Source organism: Pyxicephalus adspersus, chromosome 1 (assembly GCF_032062135.1).
Source record: "Pyxicephalus adspersus chromosome 1, UCB_Pads_2.0, whole genome shotgun sequence".
In the NCBI taxonomy this organism is placed as follows: domain Eukaryota; kingdom Metazoa; phylum Chordata; class Amphibia; order Anura; family Pyxicephalidae; genus Pyxicephalus; species Pyxicephalus adspersus.
Window position 1 is genome coordinate 146,618,043 of NC_092858.1, and position 24,426 is coordinate 146,642,468.

Below are 24,426 nucleotides of genomic sequence, written 5' to 3' on the forward strand. Positions count from 1 at the left end.
TGCTCGAAACTTGCCCTTGGCGCTAACGTAACCCTTTATCTAAACTTATCTTTAACCTCGCCCCCTTAAAATCTCAACATTTCTGCTCTGAAAATGCTATACTAGTTTATCAAATGAGTGTGGCTGCTCTTTGTATAATGGGCTCATGTGATTGTCAACCCAGGTTTGGGTTTGCAACTTCCCATTATGAGTGTTTTTGTGACCTAAATATGACTTGGATAATGTTTACCTAGCTTTCTGGTGTATCCGGATACAAAGTTAGAATAGTTTTATAGCCTACATTTAAAGGTCAGAGAGATCCTGACCTACATCCTAAGGGAGTTTAGGAAAGAAACTTTGAGTATGCTCGGTATAAGCAAGTAATGAATCATACATTAATATAGAAGAAATATTTACCTAGTAAATATTATTTATATTGGTGAGATCAAAATAACTTTGTCCCAGATCACCTACAAGTTTTCTTTTCAAATGACTCAATAAAAGACCTGATTATCCACCCACATATGTGGAATAAAATGGCAAACATTTTCCTGGTTCTCTGCATCAGTGCAGGACAAGACTTATAAATATAACTGAAGTGCAAAGAGGGAAATCGGTGTAACTGAACGTACAGACATACAATTAATATGGCAGGTTTAATATTTTATATGTATTAGTTCATCTGTAAATTATTGTTTTTTGATGGTCTTTTGAGAAATACATATAATCCCATATAATCAGAATGGTACATTTAGTTATGACATTTTTACATTATGTGGTTCTCATATGACAGATTGCATTGTCCCCAGAAGGTTGGTTTGGGATACAGGTCCAATGAGAAAATGGACATCCATGCTCCGTTTCCTAAACTATGGCGGCACTGCAAGCTTCAGCAACCCACAATGGCCATATGGATAACCATTGCTTAGTCCATTAGATACATAAATCACGTAGCCAAATTAGGTCTATGTTGACATAAATGCATTCCGTTGAGGCCCATTATAATACATAATATGAGGCTGCAGCTTATTTGTTAAGCGATCACACGCAATGCATTGCCTTGGCTTGGAAGGTTTGCATAGGTTGCACGTCCCCAGTGTGATAACATTCTGCCTAGCAACAGATGGTGTAGTCATGTAGACATCTGCTTACTCAAAGTAGGTGTGAGGAGGCAGACCTAGGCTTTGTTCTGTGATTCAAACAAAGGACCATAGCTATGGATTGTTCTTTCTTCAGAAAGTGACTCTTCTACCATTTCCATTGTATTGTCCACATTCTGGCTGCTGTTCCTTTAAAAAAAACGAAAAAAAAAAAACAAAAACTGCAAATAAATTATAATTTCCTAGGAGAAATTTGTTATAGTAAAATGTGCAGCTCAGGTTTAGCTTCCCAAGGGTGAAGACATTACGGGAAGATGAAGGAAGTGTAAAGTGATCCTCAATATCATGGTAATTTCCCAGAGAGGTCCTAATGGCTGTCTGTGTGTCAATGCTTTCAGCAATATGTTTTCTCCTTCTGTGTCTGGGCAGAGGTCAAAGGGCCAGTATCACTGAAACTAACACCGATGGCAGATCTGAACCATTTTGGTGCGGCCAAGCCAGATGGTTCTTTCTTTTTATGTTACTTCATCACACGCAGATACAAGACTTCTCTAGCGCTGCCCTGACTCTCTGGAATGGTCTTCCTCGTCCTTTTAGGCTTGCTCCTACTTTCTGCTCATTTAAAAGAGCTCTCAAAACCCATCTTTTCAATTTGCCTACCCGTCTTCTTCTGTCTTTTGAAACCATCACTACTTCCCACCACTACCCATCTCCCATTCAATTATGTGTAAATTCTTCCACCTACTAGATTGTAAGCTCTTCGGGGCAGGGCCCTTTCCTCCTTCTGTGTCACGGTCTGTATTTGTCTGTCATTTTCAACCCCAATTTAATGAACAGCACTGCGTAATATGTTGGTGCTATATAAATACTGTTTATTATTAATAATAATAATAATAAGGGCATCATCAATACAGATATCATATGGCACATTTGCTGAATGACCACATTGGTCAGATCTAACTCTTGGATAATAAACAAACCAACAACCAACTCCCTTTGCAAACACATTTTAACTCCAACAGCACATTTCTGAAAGTTTTCTGAAGTATTGCTTACAATATGAGTTGCAAGCAACTCGTATTGTAAACAACTCAACCAATGTTGGTTGCTGGCGCCACCATGACGCCAAGCTTTGTCATACTTGCAGTTAGTTTTTTTTCATACACAACAAAACTTTTAGATCTACTAGAATATATTGTATCACTTGGGGATTGATTAATGTGCACTCAATAAAGCCTACACTGGTCATAAGCATATTGATTTGTGATCAATCTACATAGGCGCAAATGCAAGCAATTTACAGCTTCAAAAAATAATCAGAAATGATGGTTTACATAGCATTGGTTAGTAAAGACTTATTTAAAGGATAAAACTAAATATTTATTAACCAATCTCTGTTTTGTTTCTGCTGGTTGGCTGCCATGGGCTGCCGCACACCATTGGGTATTGAGGAGGAGCCTGTAGGTTATGTTAACCTCTTTGGCTTTCATTCTAAATAAAGTCGGACTGGCTTATCGGCTGCATAATAGCTCCTTTCACTTCCCCGGCTTTATGTGAACAATAGATTTTTTTTTTTTTTTCTGCTTTCAGATAAAATGTCTTTTATCCTAATGCTAGCTAATTCAGTTTCAAAGCTAAGTGCTTCTGCTTTCTCTGACCACAAACATCCTAACCAAATCTCCCTGATAGGAGCTGTCAGGCGCTGGCAGGTATTGGCGAACTCAGCTGTAAGAGAACAGAATCTCTTATTGTCATGCTGCCCCAAAATAACCCCGGCCTGAAAGTGCTGCTTGCTGGAAACATTAAGGTGAATAGGAAGGAAATGTGAATGTTGTATCTTCCGCACTTTACAATGCAGCATTTTCTTACTTATCTTGTGAAGGAAGATGTGCTATGAAGGCTAGATTATATTAAGACTTGTTCAAGGTATGATTGTCTACAGGCGTTATCTGTCAAATGTAGTTATTACTTTGTTACAGGAGCCAGTACACAAAGGACAGACAGTTGTGACTGCTTCATACAATTATCTGACTGTATGTATGCTTTCAGAGCTCAGGTCAAAGCTCCATAATTGCTTAACCAGCCAGATGAGTTTAAAGTTTGCCTATATGACACTATTTGAAGATATTGATCTATAACATTCTATTGAGTTGTGCAGAGATTTAAAACAAATGCTTAAATATTGTCATGTTCTTTACTTTTTTAGTAATTCATTTTATGCAAACATCACTGGCTCACTTTTTCCAATCATTCTGCACCCAGTATTCTCCCCTCAAATTTTTTAAAGCTGGGTGGGTAGGAGCTGTAGGCGGGTGGTGGCCCTGGTATTGTGACCCTAATTTTCAGTAACTACAGAGTAGTTACTGAAAGTGCCTGGTGGTGCACCTGGCTAAAAGAGGCTGGGGATAACACTGGATGGACCTAAGCCGCCCACTGATGGGTATCTGCCACCATGTATATGAGATTGTTGTCTAATGTGACCACAAACTGCTAGCTCTGGTGGCTGCCATCACTTGACTGTGGGCTACCTAAAGTAATCCAATGCTTAAAAATACAATGAAAGAAAGGTTATATTAAATGCAAAATCCCATCTGCAACATTGTTTCATTCTCCTTCTGCACACTTCCTAGAGCCACTAGGACAATCTACCTTCCTAGTTATAGGAAGAAAAAAACATGTCCCAGCCCTATCCTACAATGCATTTGTCTGTGGCTGAGCATCCCATCACCAGACCTCTGTGCTTTCACTTGGGGGTGGAAGAGTTTCTCAGCCTGTGCAAAGTTGGTATTTGCATGGGATCTTCAAAAACGTCAGCAGCACCGAGGTTTACATAAATGTTGTGGGTGTTACCTTAAATCTAAATATAGTACGTCTGTGCAGCATTATTTACTATTATTACTTAAATGCTTTTTTAGAAAACTACAGGTGTATATTTTACCGCCTAGATCCTAGTATTTATCTCCAAGAGAAAACTGTTCTTCAGTCCGGGAAACTTATTTCTGTGCATGTGGCAATGTGTTTGAGTTTTGTGAATACAGTTCCCATGAGAACAGGAACCTCATAATGATAATGTTAGTATATGAAATGGCCGGTATGGAGCACTGCAGTGTCATAAGAGCAGCTCGGAGTTACATACCTAATAATTAACGGTGCTGTACAGTATTCTAAGTTATGAATATGAGTTTCGAAATGGCCGTCTCATTCCTCTAGAAACTGATGCCACTAGATTCTAGTAGAATTGTTTTTACAATCTTTAACATGAACCTTCGAGACCATTACATACCGTACTTTGGGTTCACAGCCAACTGGGGTTCTGTCCATTACAAATAAAGAAAAATGCCAGCAGATTGCAGGTTTATGTGGAAAACAGATTTTTAAATGGAATCTCATGTTCGAGGAGTTGCAGGTTCTCTTGGGGGGGAAAAAAAGAATTTTCATGTTAGATATTTCCTTCCTTCTTTCTTTATGCTTTTCCCTTCATTTAAATTCTAGCACAAGCTCAGGGATTACAAACTGAAATATGAAATAAATGTAATGTTCATTGTAAATTTACCTGTGCTTCAGTCCATGTAGCTTTTGTAAAGTTCTTCCCAAGGTTGTGTTTTTCATGTATGCTTGTTTCAGGTCAATCTATTGGCTGTAACCAATAATCTAACACCACGAGCACCAATATACCTGAACCCAAAAATGCACACGCTAAATATTCTCTGTTCCACCCCGTAGGCCCTGTAGTCTACATTAGACAGAGACATGTAACAAGAGATTACAGTCCCGTCTAAAAGAGGTAGATTGCAGAATCTGGCTGCAAAGGATTGCTTGAAGCTCAGAGTAAGGCTACATACACACGTCAGAAGATTCTCGACCGATTATCGCTTCAGGGCTAGTATCGGCTGAGAATCTGACGTGTGTACAGGGCTCGTACAGTGTTGTTCATGGATCTGTCCTGGCAGATCTACGAACTATCATAATACAAGTGAAGGGGTGAGAGCACAGCACTCGCTTCGTCTCCCCCCTCTGTTCTTCATGAATCTTTCAGTCTTTTGTCTTTGGAAAGGTTAGTGAAGGATCCTTTCCTATGACAAAAATCTAACCTGTGTACGCAGCTTAAGATATAAGATACAATCTTTCCATGTTTGCATTTGAGCTTCACTGATAAATACCACTTGTTGCTTTGAGATACTTTTTAATACATATACAAGGCAGGTTATTTGGGGATTTAGGAACTGCTTGCCTAAGTGATGAATTGATTATTCTACTTTTTCACAGTGGTTCGCCAGCACATAATCAAATGAAGTCATCACTTGGATGAGTATAAATTTAAAAGGTCTTTTTTCTTTGCACTCTGGCTGTACTTTGAGTCTAATAAAAGTAATTGGCTCACCGTGACTTCTTCTGACACAAGAATCTGGCTGAGTAGCTACTGCTCAGTGTATCTCCATATGACACAAGTTTCTGGCTGCCGTGCCCTGTTCATGTAGCTCTGCGTCATGGTAAGTCTTGATGACTGGGGAGTATCCGCTCATCAGATACTGCACTTATATTAGGTTACACTGGTGAGGCACAATACTAAACCTGATCAACGTATATTGTTTCAGTTTTATCTTACACCACATCTAGTTGTATTGCAGTTGCTGTGTAATATCTGGTTGATCATTACCTGCAAAAAACTATAGGCCCTTGATTTTTTTTTTATGTAATCCCCTTGTCGTATATTAAGCATTCAGAGTTGTCACTCTCTTTGCCACTGTTATAGCTCACTAATGGCACTGATTGCACGCCCAAATACTAGAGGGGTGCCCACGTATAGCACAAATAGTGCACAGGTTGAATGAATACAGAAATAAATTCAAATACTTTGTTCCCAGAACTTGAACAATGTACTAGCATTTTAATATAAAAAAAATATTATTATTCCAAATAGCTCGTGTCTGTAGGGCATTATATCATTAACAGCAAAGTAACCGCCGCACACACAAAATGAACACTGTGTCTAAAATGTTTTTTGTTCAATTGAACTATTGTCCTCCGTTTAACTGACAAGGGATTTCATTAAACAGCAGTTGAAGTTTTTTTTTGTTGTTAGAGCCTGGGGGTGAATGAAAAGTTTGCAATTCGATTGGGCAGACTGTTACTGCTATTCAGATAACTCAACCTTTCTCTGCATGCGGCAGAACAAAAGTTTGCTATAGATGGGGCAGATGTCTTCCCTTGAATAACTGACTGAGAGATGTCTGCTGTCCTCGGCCACAGTGGGATTTCTATTGTAAGGTGCAACTTGCCTAATAGATTGAAACGCTTAGATTGCTCAAAGATTGGTGAAAATGGCTTCAGGAACGATCTTATTGTTCCCATGTTTTGGCCATGCGTGTGTTATATTGGGCATTGGATTTGGGTAGGATTAAGCCAATGGCAATCGGAATATCTATTCTTTGCAAGGGGCTCAATATTTTTTACGTCTTGACACTTTAAAAGAAATGGAAAGTAAGTGGCCAATTCCTTGGTATAAACTGCCATGCATCATTGTGCGTAGACATGGCCTGGGGATTATCCAGCTTGCCAATGAAGTATTCAAAACATGTTGAAATCAAGAATGCAAAATGAAGAACACCAAAATATAAAAAGTTTCTAGGTGGACTGATGCCTAAATCACTGTGCACTTTTTTCTAAAAAAAAGTGCACAGTTACTTTATTGTTGTGAATATAAACGTATGTTCCTAGTTTCAGTACTTTGTAAAGGCAGCAATACCACCGTTACCTGTCTGAATATGTTACACAGAAGGCTCTGGCTTTATTGACCGAATGCTTTGTTGGGTTGGTGAGTGGGAGGAAACTGACAATTAAACAAAATCTGTTCATTGTCTTGCCCTCAGCAAAACGGTTTAGACTGGGAAATTAGTGGATAGGAGGCAGGGTGTTTTAAAGAGATATTTAAAGAGAAATTCTAAAACAAAAATAAGGGAGGATCCGAGAGAAATCTGCTGGAAGCAGTTTGTTTTTGGCTTCATAGTTCTGATGTTAGTTTTAAATCATTAGCACAGTTGGAAATGCAGTTGTGGTGAATGATATGTTAAAGACAGATCATTTACTTCACACAGAAATCTTGTGAAACATCTGTGTGTTTAATGTATTGTTTGCAAAGTGTTTAGCTGTAAAAGCTTCCATTGTGTCAACCTATAAAAGCCCAGAGAGTGAAGCTGGGTGCCATCTTTCTGGGTGCAATCCCATACATAAGAGAAATGGAGGGGTACACACAACAGCTAATATGCCTATCCTGTGCTTGGATATAGTTCAAACCTGTCCATGGTGTGACATCTAACTGCTCAAAGTAGTCCTATAATGAAGCTCAAACTAACCCTACATCTGTACTTTATTAGAATTTGTAGATATATTGAACTTCTTCTGACCTCTATACATCTATTTAGAATGATGTGAATGGAAATACATTTTTATGGCTGACGGCCTGCTTCATTTACTTTTCCAAGCAACGTGCATTGTGTACAGCCTTGCGATAGGACAGGTGTCCGAGCCTTGTACACACTTGATACTGTAATTCTTCCACTGGGGATTCCGATGTCAAGTCACACAGCAGGTGATTGGCAGAGAAAAGCTTTGGCCCATTTCAGCAAAAGTGAAAAAATTCCAATGAATTCCCACAGCATTCTTGGGTGTGGAGAGGAGCAGCTGCCTGGCACAGGGGATGAGGATCTGAGTTTTGTAGGATACACACTATTGTGTGTTACCTCAGCTGTTTGTATCGCACAACCTCCTGTTGTTAACACTCTCTCTACTTTTGCTGTGGGTCAACTCATTCCTCCATCTGACACTGAAAGGATTCTTGGAAACAGGATGCAGCTCTTTGTTAGTTTGGATAAGAAGGCTAATAAAGATGTATTATAGGCTCCAGATGTGCACATGAATTTATCGTTGCATGACTCTTACTAGAAAGGCTTGTCTGTTGTTACAGGACATACACACTGCTATGGTATAGGGAAGACCCGCACTGGTCCAGTATGGAGACAAATGCTTTTGAGTTAGTGTATGTGTTAAAAAAAAACCCTAAATCATATTATTATTTAAGCAAGTACAAATTCCTAAATCCTGTATTTTAATGATCAGCCCTGTTTATTGGCCTCTATAAACTAAACTTGATGTCCTAGGTTGGCAATGATACTGAAAGCTGCTTTACATGCAGTCAGTCAACAGGTTGAGCTCTTAAATCAGTTTTTACATGTTTCTTGTTTACAGAGCCCAATAGCTTAACTAAAATATATACAGCAGTGACTCCTCCCTCTCCTACTGTAAAGATGGTTTCATAATATCCAGAGTCTGAAGGATATTTATCTATCTAGAAGAAGAAGAAATTTTGTTTAGTACTCATCCAAAAATAGCTGGTTGGCTACCGAAAAGTGCCGGGTGGTGAGTTTGGCTAAAAGGGGCTGGGGAGAACACTGCATGTGTGTGTGTGTTTGTATATTATATATATATATATATATATATATATATATATATATATAAACATAAACACACCCACAATAGTTTCCACTTATACAGGTGTATCCAGTACTTCTGCATATTGAAATACTATCATATAAAAATAAACTTACATAGAATATTGTGTTCTATAAATGGCACAGCATGCTCCAGTGAGCTTTCTTGGAATCTTCCAAAGTAAAAATTAATACATATTTACTCGCAGGGTTTGTTCTCGTTTTGCCCTTTTGGACCTGGCGATATACATCTGCAATCATATGTGTCATAACTAGAAAGTGACATAATCGGGGAAGGCCCTTTCCCCAGGCTGTATCTACACACAGAATTATTCTTCTCATTACAAGGATTCAGACGGTTACAGTGCGTCCATCTCGGCATAGTTTTGTCCTGTGGTCTCTGGGTTTGGTGGTTTTTTGCTGCATGCTTCTGATCTTTGAGGTGGGTGGATGAAGTGAACTCTGTTACTCTGTAAATGTTTGCTGTAATGCAGCAGTAACCTCAGTGTCCTTGTATTTGACCATTCAGATGGCTGTTTTTTTTTCTCTGCAAGGGGTGAAGTTAAATATTAGCTAGGTGTGAGGGTATGATTCCCAGCAGGGCAGAGACAATGAGCCTGATCCTATTTCTCCCACTTGGTTTAGTATTATTGAAAGTGGCAAAGACAGATACAAGATTTTCTTTCCTTTTGGGGTAAGGCTTGATGTATAAACGGCCAGTTGATTTGATTTTTGAGAGTTCTAAACTGTGGTTGTACGGACTGACTGGAGGTCATATTTTTAAAGTTCCCTGATAAAGGGTGGTTATGGGGAGAGATGCTGAAATGAGCAACTTGGGGTGCTGCTTTGGGCCCTGGGAAATGCTCCTGAGCTGTGAAGATCTGAGCCGTGCTGGGGTCCTATCTTTGATTTATTGAGAACAGTTTATTAGCCGTACGTACAGGAGCAGAAATCCAGATTGGTATTGTAAGTAGTTTTTAAAACCTTTTTAATACCCAAACATTACCAACAGAGGAGAACTAGTATGAACTAGTATTGGTCTAGTATGGACCAATATAACAGATATTAAACAGATCTAGGACAGAATATAGAACTGATATAGAACAGATACTAGATTGTAAGCTCTTCGGGGCAGGGTCCTCTCCTCCTGTATCACTGTCTGTATTAGTCTGTCATTTGCAACCTCTATTTAATGTACAGCGCTGTGTAATATGTTGGCGTTCAATGAATCCTTTAATAAGGATAAATTTAATAATAACCGATATCGAATCGATATAGAACCGATATTAAAATTTCATTCGGAACTACAACAGGGCACTCGGGGCTGGTTAATCAAACCTTGGAGTTTGGGAATGCACAGCATGTTGTGTGAAACACATGAGGCTGTGTGTCAAGTATTTGCTTTTGTAGCAGAGCTGAGGTTATGCAGAGAGGAAGTTACATGGGAGAGAAGAGAGTTCAGAATGAAAGCCTTTAGCTGCCAGCTGGCAGAGTACATGCAGCAGCATCTGCAAGTTAGCCCAGATGTGCACAGTAATTGGGTTCATATTGAATCATTTGGAGCATCGGAGAAGTGCCAGATATACTAAAACTAGTTTAGTAAATCTCTCTTAACAGATCTCCGTTCCTCTGGGACATCGTATGTAGGGTTATGCAGAATGTGTATCTATGTAATGAGACCTCCGGGCTCCCCTGGGTAAAGTTTGACATGCGGTCCGCAGGGTTTCGGCTTAGTACGTGTTATTTTGGTAATGAAATGAATGATGTCCTAAAAAATAATTGCGTGATAACTTTAAAAATATATTGTGGCTTGCAGTAAAATCATGCTGAAATTGGAAGCTGAAAAACAACCAATCACAATGTGTGGTTATTTATAAGGTGCCCTGTATGTTTGTGAGTGTGTATGTACTATCATAGAGCTCACATTCTCTGGGAGACTGTTGTAAATCCAGGTAACTAAATTTGTGCAAAGAATTTGGAAATAATTGAGCAACATTTGAAGACATTTTTAAATATGCCGGTACTACTTTTTATCTCACGAAAAACTTTTATCCAGATGTATGTCATGACATGGCCGACATCTGCACTTGCTGCAGCAGCTTGGGGAAATACACTTGGCAGAAGGGGTTGGCGCTTCTCAACACTGTTTGGCACTACCGGAAAATGATGTTTAAAGTTTCACATGTGCTAGGCAGTGCTGCTGTATAACAGGGAGCTTGAATGATGTTTTTATGGTTTAATTTCCACAGCACAGCTTTGCTTTTGAAAGTTGAAACCCCCAACTCTCTCGTACACAAATGCACCTTTTCTGTTGTAGATGAATATTATATTTTCCTGGTACAGATGATCATACACATCATTTTGTACTCCTTATGTACCCCCATGCATGCTCATCTTGGGGAAACTTGGATTTGTTGGGTGAAATAGTTCAGCCAAATGGAATAACGGTTGAACTATACCAGTTGGGTACCCTCCATGTTCCCCAACCCCAAGGAGGCTATACATAATCTGTTAATCATGCTGACTATAGACATTAAGTGATCCTTGCTAGATCTTGGCAGAGAGATTAATTGGACAGGACAGGTCATTCAATTTGCTCCTGCTTTGAGCTCCAGCACCAAATGCGCCTGGCTGTGTTCTATCCTCTCTGCTTTAAAGGTTAAAACAGGCATGCCATGTAAACGGAATATGTCCATATTTTTTTCCCTGATGTTACATAGAAAGTCAGCTTGAAAAAAGACATAAGTCCATCAAGTTCAACCACTGGGGAAATAAACATATCCTAAATTTAAAACCTATAGACATTGTTGATCAGAACAGAGCACAAAAAAAAACTCTGGTACAATTTGCTCCAACAGGGGAAATAAATTCCTTCCTGATTTCATGAGGATGTTCCCTGTATTACCAGTCTCTATTATCTTTACGTTAAAGCTTTAATACCCATATGTTGCTCCTAAACTTATGTTTAAGTTTAGGAGCAACTTAAACATAAGTTTAGGAGCAACATAATTACTAACGTAATTATGCTACTTCTCCTAAAAGTAGCATAATTCCTGGCATGTCACCTTTTGATGAAATCGGACCATAGAAATCTGAATTCTGATTGGTCACTATGGAATACTGCGTATGCCTAATAGTGACCACAATTTATCTGACATGGATGGTTGTGTCTTCCTACAACCTACTACAAACAAGAGTTCACATTACATTGTAAGTGCCTTTTAGTTACAGTCCAGGGTTACTCCGTGCCAAATTGCTTTTCATGCACTATTTAATTTGCAAACTTGGAATAATATAATTTCCTCCTAATGATCTTGAAGTAAAGACTCTTCTAATACTGTTGTGTTTGATATACATAATTATATTTTTATTACATTAGAACATGGCCTGAGGCCAGCCATCTCGTGTTCACTTTGGTTACTACTTTACTTTACGCTCATTAAATATAGCAAATGCTAACCCAAGTGACAAGCTGAAGTCTTTGATATAAAAGATGAAAAAAGTATTAGCTTGCTGTATAGAGGCAGAATTTACATTTCTCTCATATTATTAAGGTTAAGACTGTGGGCCCTTTCAAAGTAGTTCTTTGGCTGCTAAATATTTTCTGCCCTATAAATAAGTACTTTTCTTTCTTGTACATTTTTTGGAAAGAGTTGAAAGCTAAGGAGTTAGCCTAGATTCGAATCGGCACATGGTAGGGAAAAATAACCACGTAGTGTAAATTTTTTTTTTTTTTTAAGTTAAACATCTGGAGGACCAACTGAGACCTTTTACTGTAAAGTTATATCTGTTAATGTAATGGTATTATTAATTTAAAGTACTATTACAATATCCTCCTGCAGCCTCTTGAGTAGAGAAGTGATTTCCAACCGGGGTCCGCAAGAAAACTTACCTGGCCGGTGCGCCTTCCAGCGGGGTCCTTCTTCTGACCCCGCTAATCATGTCCCCCGTAGTCACAGCCCTGTGCCATTGTCCCCCCAGGATGCAAGCAGGTCTGAGCCTGTGATGGAAGAGTGGGCTTTTTTTTTCTGAGCCACTCGTTGGAGGATCTTCCAGTGTTCCTCTCAATCATTATCTTGTTTACAGATCCATTTCCATCTCAGGTTTAACTTTTGGTCCTCACATTGTCATCAAGTATACTTCTATATGATGCAGTATTGGCTGACTTGATGCAAAGTGCCCAAGCCCTGAGGCAGTAAGGAAATCCCCTAATGTATTGTAAGAATGAACACAACATGTGTATTTTGTTCAAATATATCACCTTTTTTATTTTTAGACCTTGGTAAATGTTTGCCTGTTGCAATATGTTAAAATCAGTCTCCATAAGGTGTACTTACTTTTTCACATGATTGTATATTTGTGACTTTGCTGTCAGACAATAGTATGGTATTTTTAAATATAAAAAAGTGTCTTGGATATTGATCCATTGATGGTTGGTGAGCCATTTGAAGGCTTACATATGCAATTCTGAATATAGTTTTAAAACCTCTTTTATCATTATTATATTTGTTGCAGATCTATTTATGATTTTCTGACTTATAAACATGCCAGTGGTAAAAATCTGTCCTCTTACATAACCCAGCCTGTGATTTGGTTATGCAGCATTCATGCATGACTTGTAAAGCTAGCACAGTTTCCTTTTCCCCTGAACAATTCGTTCGTCTTTCTCAGTTTTATCTGGAAGTTCCACCAAGTAAAAGATGACTTTCTGAATGATCGTAATGAATCTGACACATTGTATTACAGAAGGTTTGTGCCAGACACTTGAATAATTAATTGAATCAGAAACCTAAAAATCTGTGTTTTGTATGTATATCACTACGTTTTATATACCTTTTAAATTGGTATTTGGTTTTGTGTTAGTTTATAGGCTGAGCAAAATGTTAGTGTTTTACAAACTTTTCCTGAGTTTCTGTATATTCAAGCTTTTGTCTTTTTTTTGTCTTGTAGTGAAGGTGTTTTCAAATGCCCAGAAGATCAGCTTCCTCTAGACTACGCAAAGGTAAGACCGGATTGGTTTTATTTTAACTCTATTATTTTTGTTTTGTTACAAATAATAATAAACCGTATTTATATAGTGCCAACATATTACTTAGCACTGTACAATAAATAGGGGTTGTAAATGACAGACCAATGTATCACTACAAAATGATGGGAGAATACATTTTCTGCTTGTCAACACCAATTCAGAATGCCAAGAGCCAACACAATCATCTCTGTTCTGACTTCAGCACCATGTGCAGGTTTGTGTCACTGCTCACCCAAGTTCTGCTCAAAGTTAGAGCTCTTTTTGCAGGTTAACATGCTTACCATAGTATTAGTTATTAGCTACTGAATATTGCTCATTATGCACCTAAACAAGCCAGGTGATATAAAAATACATCTGTCACTGCATTAATCTATATCTAAATTTTTTAACATTAACTATTATTCCTCTATGCTGAGGCTTTGTAAATAAGGCCATTAGACTGTGACTTCCAATCAGACCCGACCTGTACATATTGTAGATATATTGACATAAGTGAGCTTTATGTTGGATCATATATGGTTAGTAGAAATAAGCAATCACATTTGAGCATTTCTTTTGAAAATATCTAAGCAGAATCAGAACCACACAAAACTGAGCAAAAAAAATACAAAATCAGAGGCACAAATCTGACTTTCCACATCTCGGAGCTCCTTCTGTTTCACATGCCATAAAATCATGACTGTAATCCTATCCCTGGTCTATGGAAAATCAGAAAGATTTCCAGTGGTGACTCAAAGGAAGGAGTTTCATACTCCACCATTGTTTACAGAGCTTTGGTAAACATGGTCATTTGCGTGAGTGCCATACCTGAACATAAAGACTGTTTCATCTTAGAAGTGTTCCAAGTCATTGGAAGGATTGGTTTGTTAGTATGCAGCAGATTATTTTTCTTCTGTTCAGTGACAGATATGTTTTGTTCTACTTGATGATCTGTCTTCTAAAATAGCCCCTAAGAAGACCCAGCCAATGGAGATGTTGCCAAAGAAAACTTCTCCAGAACCACTATAAGCTGAGCCCAGGAGACACCCTGACCCACAACAATGCCCTTCTGTTCCAGGCGCCTTTTTAAATGCAGCTCCTAGAGGAGTATAAACCATGCTTTTGTGCCTTGTGTCGGAGCCAAACCCAGCACTGACTGGAGATAAAGCAACATCAGTACAGTATTGAGATGCATGAGAGAAAAGAGGCTTTGTGGTAGTGGCACTACAGGAGAGGCATTGCTGTGTTGTATTGGGCTGTACTATGAATGGCTATTTTAAATATGTCAGCCTTGCCTACCATTATCCATAGAGACAAAGCTCTCCCCCCTTCCTCCATCTATATCTATACCCCTTTTCTCCTGCACGTGTTCTGTAATGTCAATGGAATGTTCTGACATAATATGATGGAGACTTTTTTTTTCTCCCATTGTGCCAGTCTGTGACAAATGCTGTGTTGAGTGATTGAGACACAGCTGAAGTGGCAGCTGTCATGTGTATTTTACTACGGAAAAATGAGCGCTGGCGCTGATTTAGCTCTGGACACACTTGGTATGTGGCAGGTGGCATCCCGATAAAAATGTTTCCTTTGTTTTTTTGCAGATTACAATTTCTCTTTATTATTGACAAGAGGCTAATAATGAAATTTCTAAAATGTTTTTCTGAATGTTTTGCAGATCTACCCAGATCGAGAGTTGGAAACTCAAGTCCTTAGTCTGTCTATACGATGTATACATAGTGAGGAAGGTTGTCGCTGGAGTGGGCAACTGAAGCAACTCCAGGTAAGGCTGTTGGCAGCTATAGATTCCAAATTCCTGGATGTATCTACTGGGTCTATTCTTTAAAACAACAAGCAAGGCTGCCATAAGGCAGATCTTATTCAGCAACAGAAATATCATTCAGTCATTGGGCAACATGGTGGCTCACTTGTCCGGAGAGAGCGAGCACAATTAACTGTGGTCTTCCTGCAACCAATCTTTTCCCTGATACCTTTAAAGCTTTGTGTTTATGTGAAGTCAGCCATCTTGGTATTGGCATGACTTTGCTTCCTCTTGTTGGAGATTTCAATACAGTAATTTAATCAGCACAGTAGTGACATTTCCAATTATCAGAATCCAAAAGACAGAGGAAACGGACAATGCCTTTCACTTTACAGAAATACATTTTTAAGCCTGTAGGCACAGGGTAGCCTGGGCTCCCTCACACACCAAGAAATATGCTGCTATTTCTCTTTTTCTTGGTACTGCTTGGACAAAATATACATTTCTAGATGTTGGCTATACCAAACAAAGTGTTCAATTTTTGCACTCAGTTCCACTTTAAATTGTAATCTTCAGTTAGATTGAGACCATATTCGGCAGTAAACATTTTCTTTTTAAAGCACTGCATACTATCTTGTTGTTATTACATAAACACATCTGTCATTTTAGACAATTTTACTAGATATTAAAAGCATACAGGAAAACTAATGTCTATAAACAGCAATTTTGTTGTTTTGTTTGTGTCTTTAATTTATAATGTTCCTAAAATGGTTTAATATACTGATGGGGCTGATGTATAAAATCCTGCTTTCATGCTGGTAACAATCATCCTGACTAAAGAAAGATGTTTTGCATTACCCACTTTGTACAATAACATCTGTTTTAAAAAATGAATCTCACGTCCTTAAATCACCATTTTGTTTCCTTTAGACTCATCTCAGTGTTTGTGCCTTTAATGTGATTCCCTGCCCCAACCGCTGTAGCACCAAACTGATCCGCAGAGATTTACCAGAACACATGCAGCACGACTGCCCCAAACGCAAAGTTCGCTGTGAATTCTGTGGCAACGACTTCACGGGAGAAGCCTACGAGGTGAGAATGCGTCTATAACCAGCACTGTACTGATCATTATCGTGTGTCCCAAGACATGGATATCATAAGAGGCTGGCATGAAATCATTTGTATATACATATGGGCATGCATAAGTATGAGAGGTATTTAGGGATATGTTCACACCCTACATTGGAGCTGTGGTATGTTACTTTTTACATGAATTGCCATTCATCCCAGTGAAAGCTGTGTATTGATGAAAATCACATCAAAGATGGAGGAAGCAGATGTGTTATTTTGTTGTCAGCTTAAGTCAAGCCTGTAACTGCACCATAAAGGAGCAACGGCAAAACCAAGAGCTCATCCCTCTACTCTCTGGTCTCCACTTCTGTCACTTGTTAAAGATATTTGCTCACAGTACACCTGGTTTCTAGTGATGCCCAGTCCTCTTCTTTTTAGAATTATCCTGTACAGGGGATAGGATAAGGCTCAGAATTGTAAGGTTTTCACACCAGTTACATCAAACTATACTGGAAATGTGTTTATGCATAAAAAATTAATTGTTACAAGATGGGGGGGTGGAGGTTGGATCTCTGGTTCATCATAATAAGAGACAATAGGAGGTTTTTTAATGTGCCGTCATATTTAGCCATTACTTTTTTTCAGATTCTAAATGAAGAATGTTTAAAAAAACATTTACCACCCACCATCCCATTAATTATTGTTTGTTGTCTATATAAAGCAGATGTCTATAAGTTTCTTTGTGAAAATTAGATGAAATCCATGTGTTTCACTAAGCATTTACACTTGTATGATTTTATTTAATCCATCATTTCCAATATTTCAGCCCATATAAAGCAGTTTATTTTACCCCTGGAAATCCTTGTAATGCAGGCCACTATTCTAGAGCTTCTTCCCTGGCCTAATATTTCACATTTGCAGCTAATGACTTACACATTTACAATTTGGAGCGATAATCTTTGATGTATTAGCACTGTCAAACATTTAAATGCCTCTCATCTTTCTCACGCCAAGTACATCGTGCCCGTTTGTCTCAGCAGAGAATACTGGAATGGTTCTGTGCTTTAACCCGTTGCATCACTTTCTTCCCATAGGAACACCAAGGCTGCTGTCCTCAAGAAAGCGTTTATTGTGAGAACAAGTGCGGTGCTCGCATGATGAGACGTGTCCTCTCCCAGCATTCCCTTTCGGAGTGCCCCAAGCGTACCCAGCCATGCCCTTACTGCAGCAAGGAGTTTGTTTTTGACACTATTCAGGTAATACAAATGGGTGGTCTGTGATATTGAGGTGAAATAAATGTCTGCAAGCTAAAAATCTATACCAAAAGCAGCTAATATGCAAGTGAATAAAATGTGCATTTCTAGTTTTTTTTTATAAACGCTCAACATGATTTGTGTATGAGACACAAATTCTGCTGATGTTGCTGGTCCCTTATGATTTCATAGGCATTTTTGTTGAGAATTGACTAATCTGTGTTTTAGAAATTCCACATGGAAAATGTTGGAGTATGTGCACGTATGACTGGGATGTTAAACTTTTCAGTGATTTAGGAAAGAGGAATTACCTCCTGTTCTCTATAAATACATGTGTTATGCCTAAAATACCTACATTTAAGTTTTTTTGTAATATTTTAGAACTTCGTTTTGACATGTTTGTACTGTGACTCATGAATGCTTGTGGGTTTCTGACACGGATTGTCTGACTACACCCCAAGCTGTCTGTCAGCTAAACCCAGTTACCTTAAAAATGATTTCTGGAATGTACATCATAAGTTATAGTTTCACTACAGTAAAACCTTTGTATGATGTTGGTGCTATTGGTAGATGGTCTGAATAGCTACAAATCTCCTTCTTAATAAATATCTATTCATACACTCATACTTATTTTTCCATTCCTGTAATTCCTGTGAGGTTACATGACATCTCTTTGTGACACTATGTATAGCAGGAGGACACCGATGTCAGTTTTTTTCCCTTTATTAGCAAATGGTTACTTTCAGAGACCTGACCCCTAATACAAAGGCGACATACAGGCCTATTACTGTAGTCTTAAGATAGCTATCTCCTATGTATTATTTCTGATCAGTCTGACAATCAATTTAGTGAATAATCAAAACTTTAGGAGCAAAATGGTGATAGGAAATTGGGAAGGGCTTTTTCCTTTTTTGTAGTATTTCCATTAGATGGAATGCCAAAAACATTTCCAGTACTAATCAAATATTGAACAAATGGATGGTACAATAAATACTTGTAGTCAATTGCAAGGATCAATTTCAAAATGATCAGAATATCGATTTGAAAATAATATTGATAGAAAATCACAGTGTATGTCAAGTATTAGTTAGCTAAAGCTGCGTAAACACGTCAGATTTTTTCTCGCCCGATAATCGGCATCGGCCAGATATCGGGCGAAAATCTGCCGTGTGTACAGTCGGTGTCGTCCATCGTCCGAACGACCGTCCTGGCGAATCCACGGACGATGAACGACAACCGATCCTAATGAAAGGGAAGGGGGAGAGCGCGCAGCAGGGTGCCGCTCCGTCGCTCTCCCCCTCCCCTCTCCATAGAGCATGAACGGTGCTGTATGTACAGCACCGTTCATGCATCGTGTAGTCCTTTGTCGTTGGAAAGGATTGTGAAAGATCCTTTCCAACGACAAAAATTGCACGTGTGTACGCGGCTTTAGGGCTCCTTATGCTCTTCCAGCCTTTAGAAGATACTCTGGTAGTTGTTGCTTTAGTACTTCTTTAACCTATTCCCTCACCAGTGATTCTGTAGTTCATTACAGATTTAGACACAATCATATAAGTTCAAACACTATAAAAATGATAGACCTTACAATGTTGTACTGCACTTTGCAGATGTTGAGAGCCAGTGCAATATTGAATGCACTCTAAGGCAATTCATTATATGATTTGGTATCCTAAAGTTAATAGTATTTGACTGTGTTTTGTCATTACAGAGTCACCAGTACCAGTGTCCCCGATACCCTGTTACCTGCCCCAACCAGTGTGGTGTTGGCAGCATTGCCAGAGAAGACCTGAGTGGGCACCTGAAGGACAGTTGCAGTTCTGCGTTAGTGCTTTGTCCTTTTAAAGAATCTGGATGTAAACACCGGGTGAGATATCCACTTATAATTTCAAATATTGTAACTATAACAAATAATGGTCTTCAAAAGAAGTAGTAAAACAAAGTACGCACACACACACACACACGCACTTACACTTACTTTATAACGCATTACCAAGTATAAAAAAAAAAGTATTAAATCAATATCTGCTATCAAATCTCTCTGATATTGCAAATTTTCCACAAAGCCCGCATTAGTTTTTATATCTCAGTGGGAAGCCAGCATTGGGAATCTCTAAACCTTGATTTCTAAGTCTGCCACGCCTTCTTTATTTTTACAATAAACGGCGTAAAGATGAGAAGTAGGCTGACATGAAGAGGGAAGAGTGCGATTATGTGGCAGAGTTGGGTAGAGCCATGAATTTTGGAGGATGACCTTATTACAGAAGTTAATACAATCATCAATTTAGAGCTGACCCCTTAGTTAAGGAACTTTTAGTTAGGTAACATACATTTCTGAAATAAATAAATTAGGAAATGCAAATATATAACTGATTATGAATGATTCATCTTTTACAGAACTAGGTATGTTTATGTATGCATTTTATATTTGCTTGTTAAAGTTTATCGAAATCTAAAAACAAAAATGTGAATTATTGCAGCTTACCAATTCTTTTGGTGTGGTGGCTGCATTTATGATTACTTGATGATCCTTCCATTAGCACACTTTCTGTTATGGAGTGACAGTGCATACTCACTGCACTTTATTGGGGAAGCAGCTCTGGATAAAGGACTTCAGAACTTCCCTCTGCTCCATAACATGGGACAGAGGAGTTTTGTACAGAGGGAACTGCTAACTGATAATAGTCTATACAAGCAATGAGCACAGAAAATTATCAGCTTTGGTAGAATTAACAGGTATTTGTTTGCACTTATCAGGTATAACAACTTCAATTGTATATTTACCAGACCAAAAGATAAAAATTGTTAGGTTTTACATAATCTTTAATTTCAGATATGTGAATATACTTCTGTTAATTTGCTGAGTAGGACTGCTAGTTTATATGTATGAAAGGCATTGTCTTCTTGTGTTAAAAAGAAGCTCATTTTGTTATGTCTCCACTTTTATTTTAGTGCCCCAAGCTTGGCATGAGCAGGCACCTGGAGGAGAATATGAGGGCCCACCTTAGCATGATGTCTACTCTGGTGAGTCGGCAGAGACAGGAGATCCAGGAGCTGAGGAAGCAGGTGGAGGAGTTGTCTGTGAGCAGTGAAGGGGTTCTTATCTGGAAGATCAACGACTACTCTCGCAAACTGCAGGAAGCCAAAGTCAGGGGCAACTATGAATCATTTAGTCCACCATTCTACACGCACAGATATGGCTACAAGCTACAGGTTTCTGCCTTCTTGAATGGAAATGGAAGTGGGGAAGGCAGCTACCTTTCAGTATATATCAGGGTCCTTCCCGGAGAGTATGACAGCCTACTAGAATGGCCTTTCTCCTATCGTGTTACATTTTCCCTTCTTGACCAGAGCGATCCATCACTATCCAAACCCCAACACATCACTGAAACTTTCAACCCTGACCCAAACTGGAAGAACTTCCAGAAACCAACTGGCTCACGAAATTCCTTGGATGAAAGTACTCTTGGTTTTGGATACCCTAAATTTATCTCTCATGAGGACATACGAAAGCGTAACTATGTAAGAGACAATGCTGTATTTCTAAGAGCGTCTGTAGATATCCCTCAGAAAATAATTGCATAATCACAGAGCTTTGGACATGTAAAGAGGAATCATAGCCTCTTGTTAGAAATTAGTAGTGTTTTGGTTCATTATTTACTGTTCTTGATCACTACTCAAGATGCTGTAGCTCCACAAAGGAGGATGGTTACAAAAGAGCCACCACACAACTTGTCCTCCAATCAGTGAACATTTCATTTTGAGTTAATATGACCAAGTCAACTGTGATGCCTTGTGAAAAACGGTGGTTCACTGCACCAATTATGTTTTTTTCGGGGGGATATTATCTCAATATAAACAGCAAAAAGTGTATATGACCAAAATATTCACCTTCCTTTTTCTCTTTTGGGAACAGTGTGACAACCACTGCAATATTCTGAAACTGCCACGTGGCATTTAACAATAACACTTTGGGTGCCTATACAGAATAACATTCCATTACACCACACAACGGTGGATTTTTACATTTGGTTGGTGCAATTTATATCTAAACCTCCTGGCACCAAGGGATAACTGGTTTAACTGTCAAATGTGAAAAGCTCCGCTAGGCATTAATGTTGTTGTTGAGGTCAACAGCAGTCTTTACCTAAGAGCTTGTCACTCAGAACTAAATACCAGGTGTTGAGGTGAAGCCAAAGTGTCCATTCAGAGTGACAACTTTTGAGGTGTACCCCATGCAATAGGGCAGAGGTGGGTCTACCTCAGGAATATTTTGGTGCAGGAGTACTGTGCAAGGATGCATATTTAACTGATAACTTGAATGAGTCTTTTTGGCTACAAAAGGGTCAATGTTCAGAGAGAAGCAATTGAAAAGCCAATAAGTTCTCAGCAAAATGCCATGTGACAAGGTGGGACCGTGTCTTGGGGCCTATTTCCTAAAGATGGCTGCCAGGGTTATTTCTATTGTCACCTGACCTCCAGTGGCAGCAAGATTTTCTACTCTAAATTTTTATATCCTTTTTACTCCTTTTGTAATTGACAGTTTGATAAATGAATGTTGTGGGACAGCTTTGGGATTTGATTCTGATGATTTCTGGGGTGTTCTGTTACTGATCAATAGTAATAGTATGACAGGAATACATTGTCTGATGTGGCGTGTCTAATAAAAAGTGCTATGGCACTATGTGATCTATACATTTCACTGAAAAATCTTCTGGCATATCATTCCAAGGGACATGCACAGCACTATATTATTGGCCTGTTCTCAAAATGATATTGTCTTACATATAAACATAAGTTAGATAATAATTTCTACCCACTGACAATGTTTTGTAATATACTTTCATGATCTGACGTCAATCTGAATCCACTGTTAGCTCCTTTAAAAGGTAGAGCTGTGACTTCTATTTAATCAGAATAAGTTGACATTCCTTAGAGATAATTATATTTATTAAAGCTCAACCTCCTCCAACCTCGAGTCTTGCACAGTTGTACTCCCCTCCTATGCAGCAAGTAATTTAGAGCAATTTCCTGGCTAAAGAACATCAAGCCCCTTCCTCCCCAATCTATTAGCTTCTGGCCCATCCCTTTCATTTATTGGAGTTCACTTCTTTCAACCCTGGCTCAGCATCACACATGAGTGCTACTTGGGGCTGTCTGCTTCGGAACTTCTCCTGACTGACATCCACCAAATGAAGGCATTTTGATATTTGCATAACTTCTAAGCGTCAGCTCACTGCTTGCATCAGGCCTGAGTGCTCTTGGAGCCATGATCAGCCTTCATTGTTTAGAAAGGCAAATAATTAGTGATGTCAGCAGATCTGGAAAAACTGGTCCAACTCCGACCACATACAGAGCATGAGGGAGGTTACAATTTGGGAGAACAGTTTCTGAACCAAAGAACACAATGGCTTTGCCTTCTCATATAGCACCACTGATCTCATAACTAGCACTATATGCTATCTACAACTTGCAAATGCATTGGTAAGATCTGATGCTGACTGATTCATTGAGAATGATGGGCAGCATAAAGCAGGCTCCATCTTTTCCCACCTTGCAACATTACCTGTTGCTAGTTCTACGACTGGCAGTGCTGCAAGCCTGGAAGCTTGGAGATTAGTAGGCACATGGTAATAATCAGACAGTCCTAATCCATATAATGCCCACAGTGACCTCTTGGAAAAAGCAGCACTATCTCAGAATATTAACACAAGTAAAACGTTCTAAATTCTGACATTGGTTTGTATCCCAATAATTTTACCGCTGAAGTGCCAATATTAAACAATATCTGCTGTGCATGGTTTGTTGTGGCGGGGTATTGCAACAAGACTCACGAGCCATATCCAGCGCTGTACAATGCAGTGATGGTGCTACCATGAAAATGATGTGATTACTTATGTAGAAAATCTGGAACCTGTTGACAATTCTAGATCTAGAACATAGTGAGATGGATCTGGCAACTGTGATATTAATGTTATATAGTGTGTCTGAATTTTTATTTTGTTGTTTTTCTTATTTATTGTCTAAACAAATCTCTGTTGAATGAAGAATTAATGTATTGGATGGGAGGGGAGGCTGATTGCCTTTATACTTTTGTATAATAAATCCTCTCCATATATAAGTTCACCTGTCTGTGTATTTTGTAAGAAAACAAATGCTTGCACCACATTTGATTATTATAAGCTACAATAGGTTACATTTTTGGTTTTGGGTTTAGATACACTACATATGAAGGCTTCCATTGCTGGTCACCTGCTTAAATTATTAGTTGCTTGGCTGTTGTTGATCCACTAGCTTTAAGTATGTCGCGTTACCCAGAACAAATATGCCGATCATAAAGGTCAGAGTTGCTTATCTGCATGTTGGCTACAGGTCAGTAACTCAGGCTATGTACACATGTTCAATATTTGTCGTTGGAAAGGATCGTGAAAGATCCTGAAAAGACTGAACGAGTGCTATACATACAGCATTATTCTACTCTATGGAGAGGGGAGAACGACTTACTGTACTTTCTCCCCTTCACTTCCATTACAATCGTTCAACGTTCATGGATCAGCCCTAAGGCGATTATTGGATGAAAATCATCTGACGTGTGTACTTAGCCTTAGTGTACTGAAGCAGGAGGCTCAGCAATTAGGCCAGGCAACTGAATTTCCAAAAGTAAGAAACCGCAATGGCAGCCTTTGTGTTTCTCCCATGACAGGTTTTCTTTAATGCGCTGCAGTTGATGGAACTTGTTTCTGTCAAAGTGAAAGAAAGTCTGTTTCCTGCA

The 24,426-nt window shown here is 38.8% G+C and overlaps 1 protein-coding gene and 1 long non-coding RNA gene across 3 annotated transcripts in view; one reads left to right on the top strand and one right to left on the bottom strand.

Annotated features, from left to right (window-relative positions):
• Positions 1–23,774, top strand: part of TRAF4 (TNF receptor associated factor 4) — a 35,088-nt gene extending 11,314 nt beyond the window's left edge. The window contains exons 1-7 of one of the 2 annotated variants that reach the window (XM_072430311.1): positions 9,162–9,260; positions 13,517–13,568; positions 15,250–15,354; positions 16,264–16,425; positions 17,499–17,660; positions 19,366–19,521; positions 20,607–23,774. In XM_072430311.1, the coding sequence (XP_072286412.1) occupies positions 9,178–9,260; positions 13,517–13,568; positions 15,250–15,354; positions 16,264–16,425; positions 17,499–17,660; positions 19,366–19,521; positions 20,607–21,239 (1,353 nt within the window). In that variant the 5' untranslated portion in view covers positions 9,162–9,177 and the 3' untranslated portion in view covers positions 21,240–23,774. Of the gene's footprint in view, positions 1–9,161; positions 9,261–13,516; positions 13,569–15,249; positions 15,355–16,263; positions 16,426–17,498; positions 17,661–19,365; positions 19,522–20,606 lie in introns of those variants that run through there. The other variant, XM_072430302.1, reaches the window with a different exon arrangement.
• LOC140343580 (uncharacterized) lies at positions 622–9,035 on the bottom strand. The gene is made up of 3 exons (XR_011923374.1): positions 8,774–9,035; positions 4,363–4,490; positions 622–1,268 (listed from the first exon to the last, which is right to left on the bottom strand). It is a non-coding gene; the product is annotated as an uncharacterized lncRNA (long non-coding RNA).
• Positions 23,775–24,426: the final 652 nt, after the last annotated feature.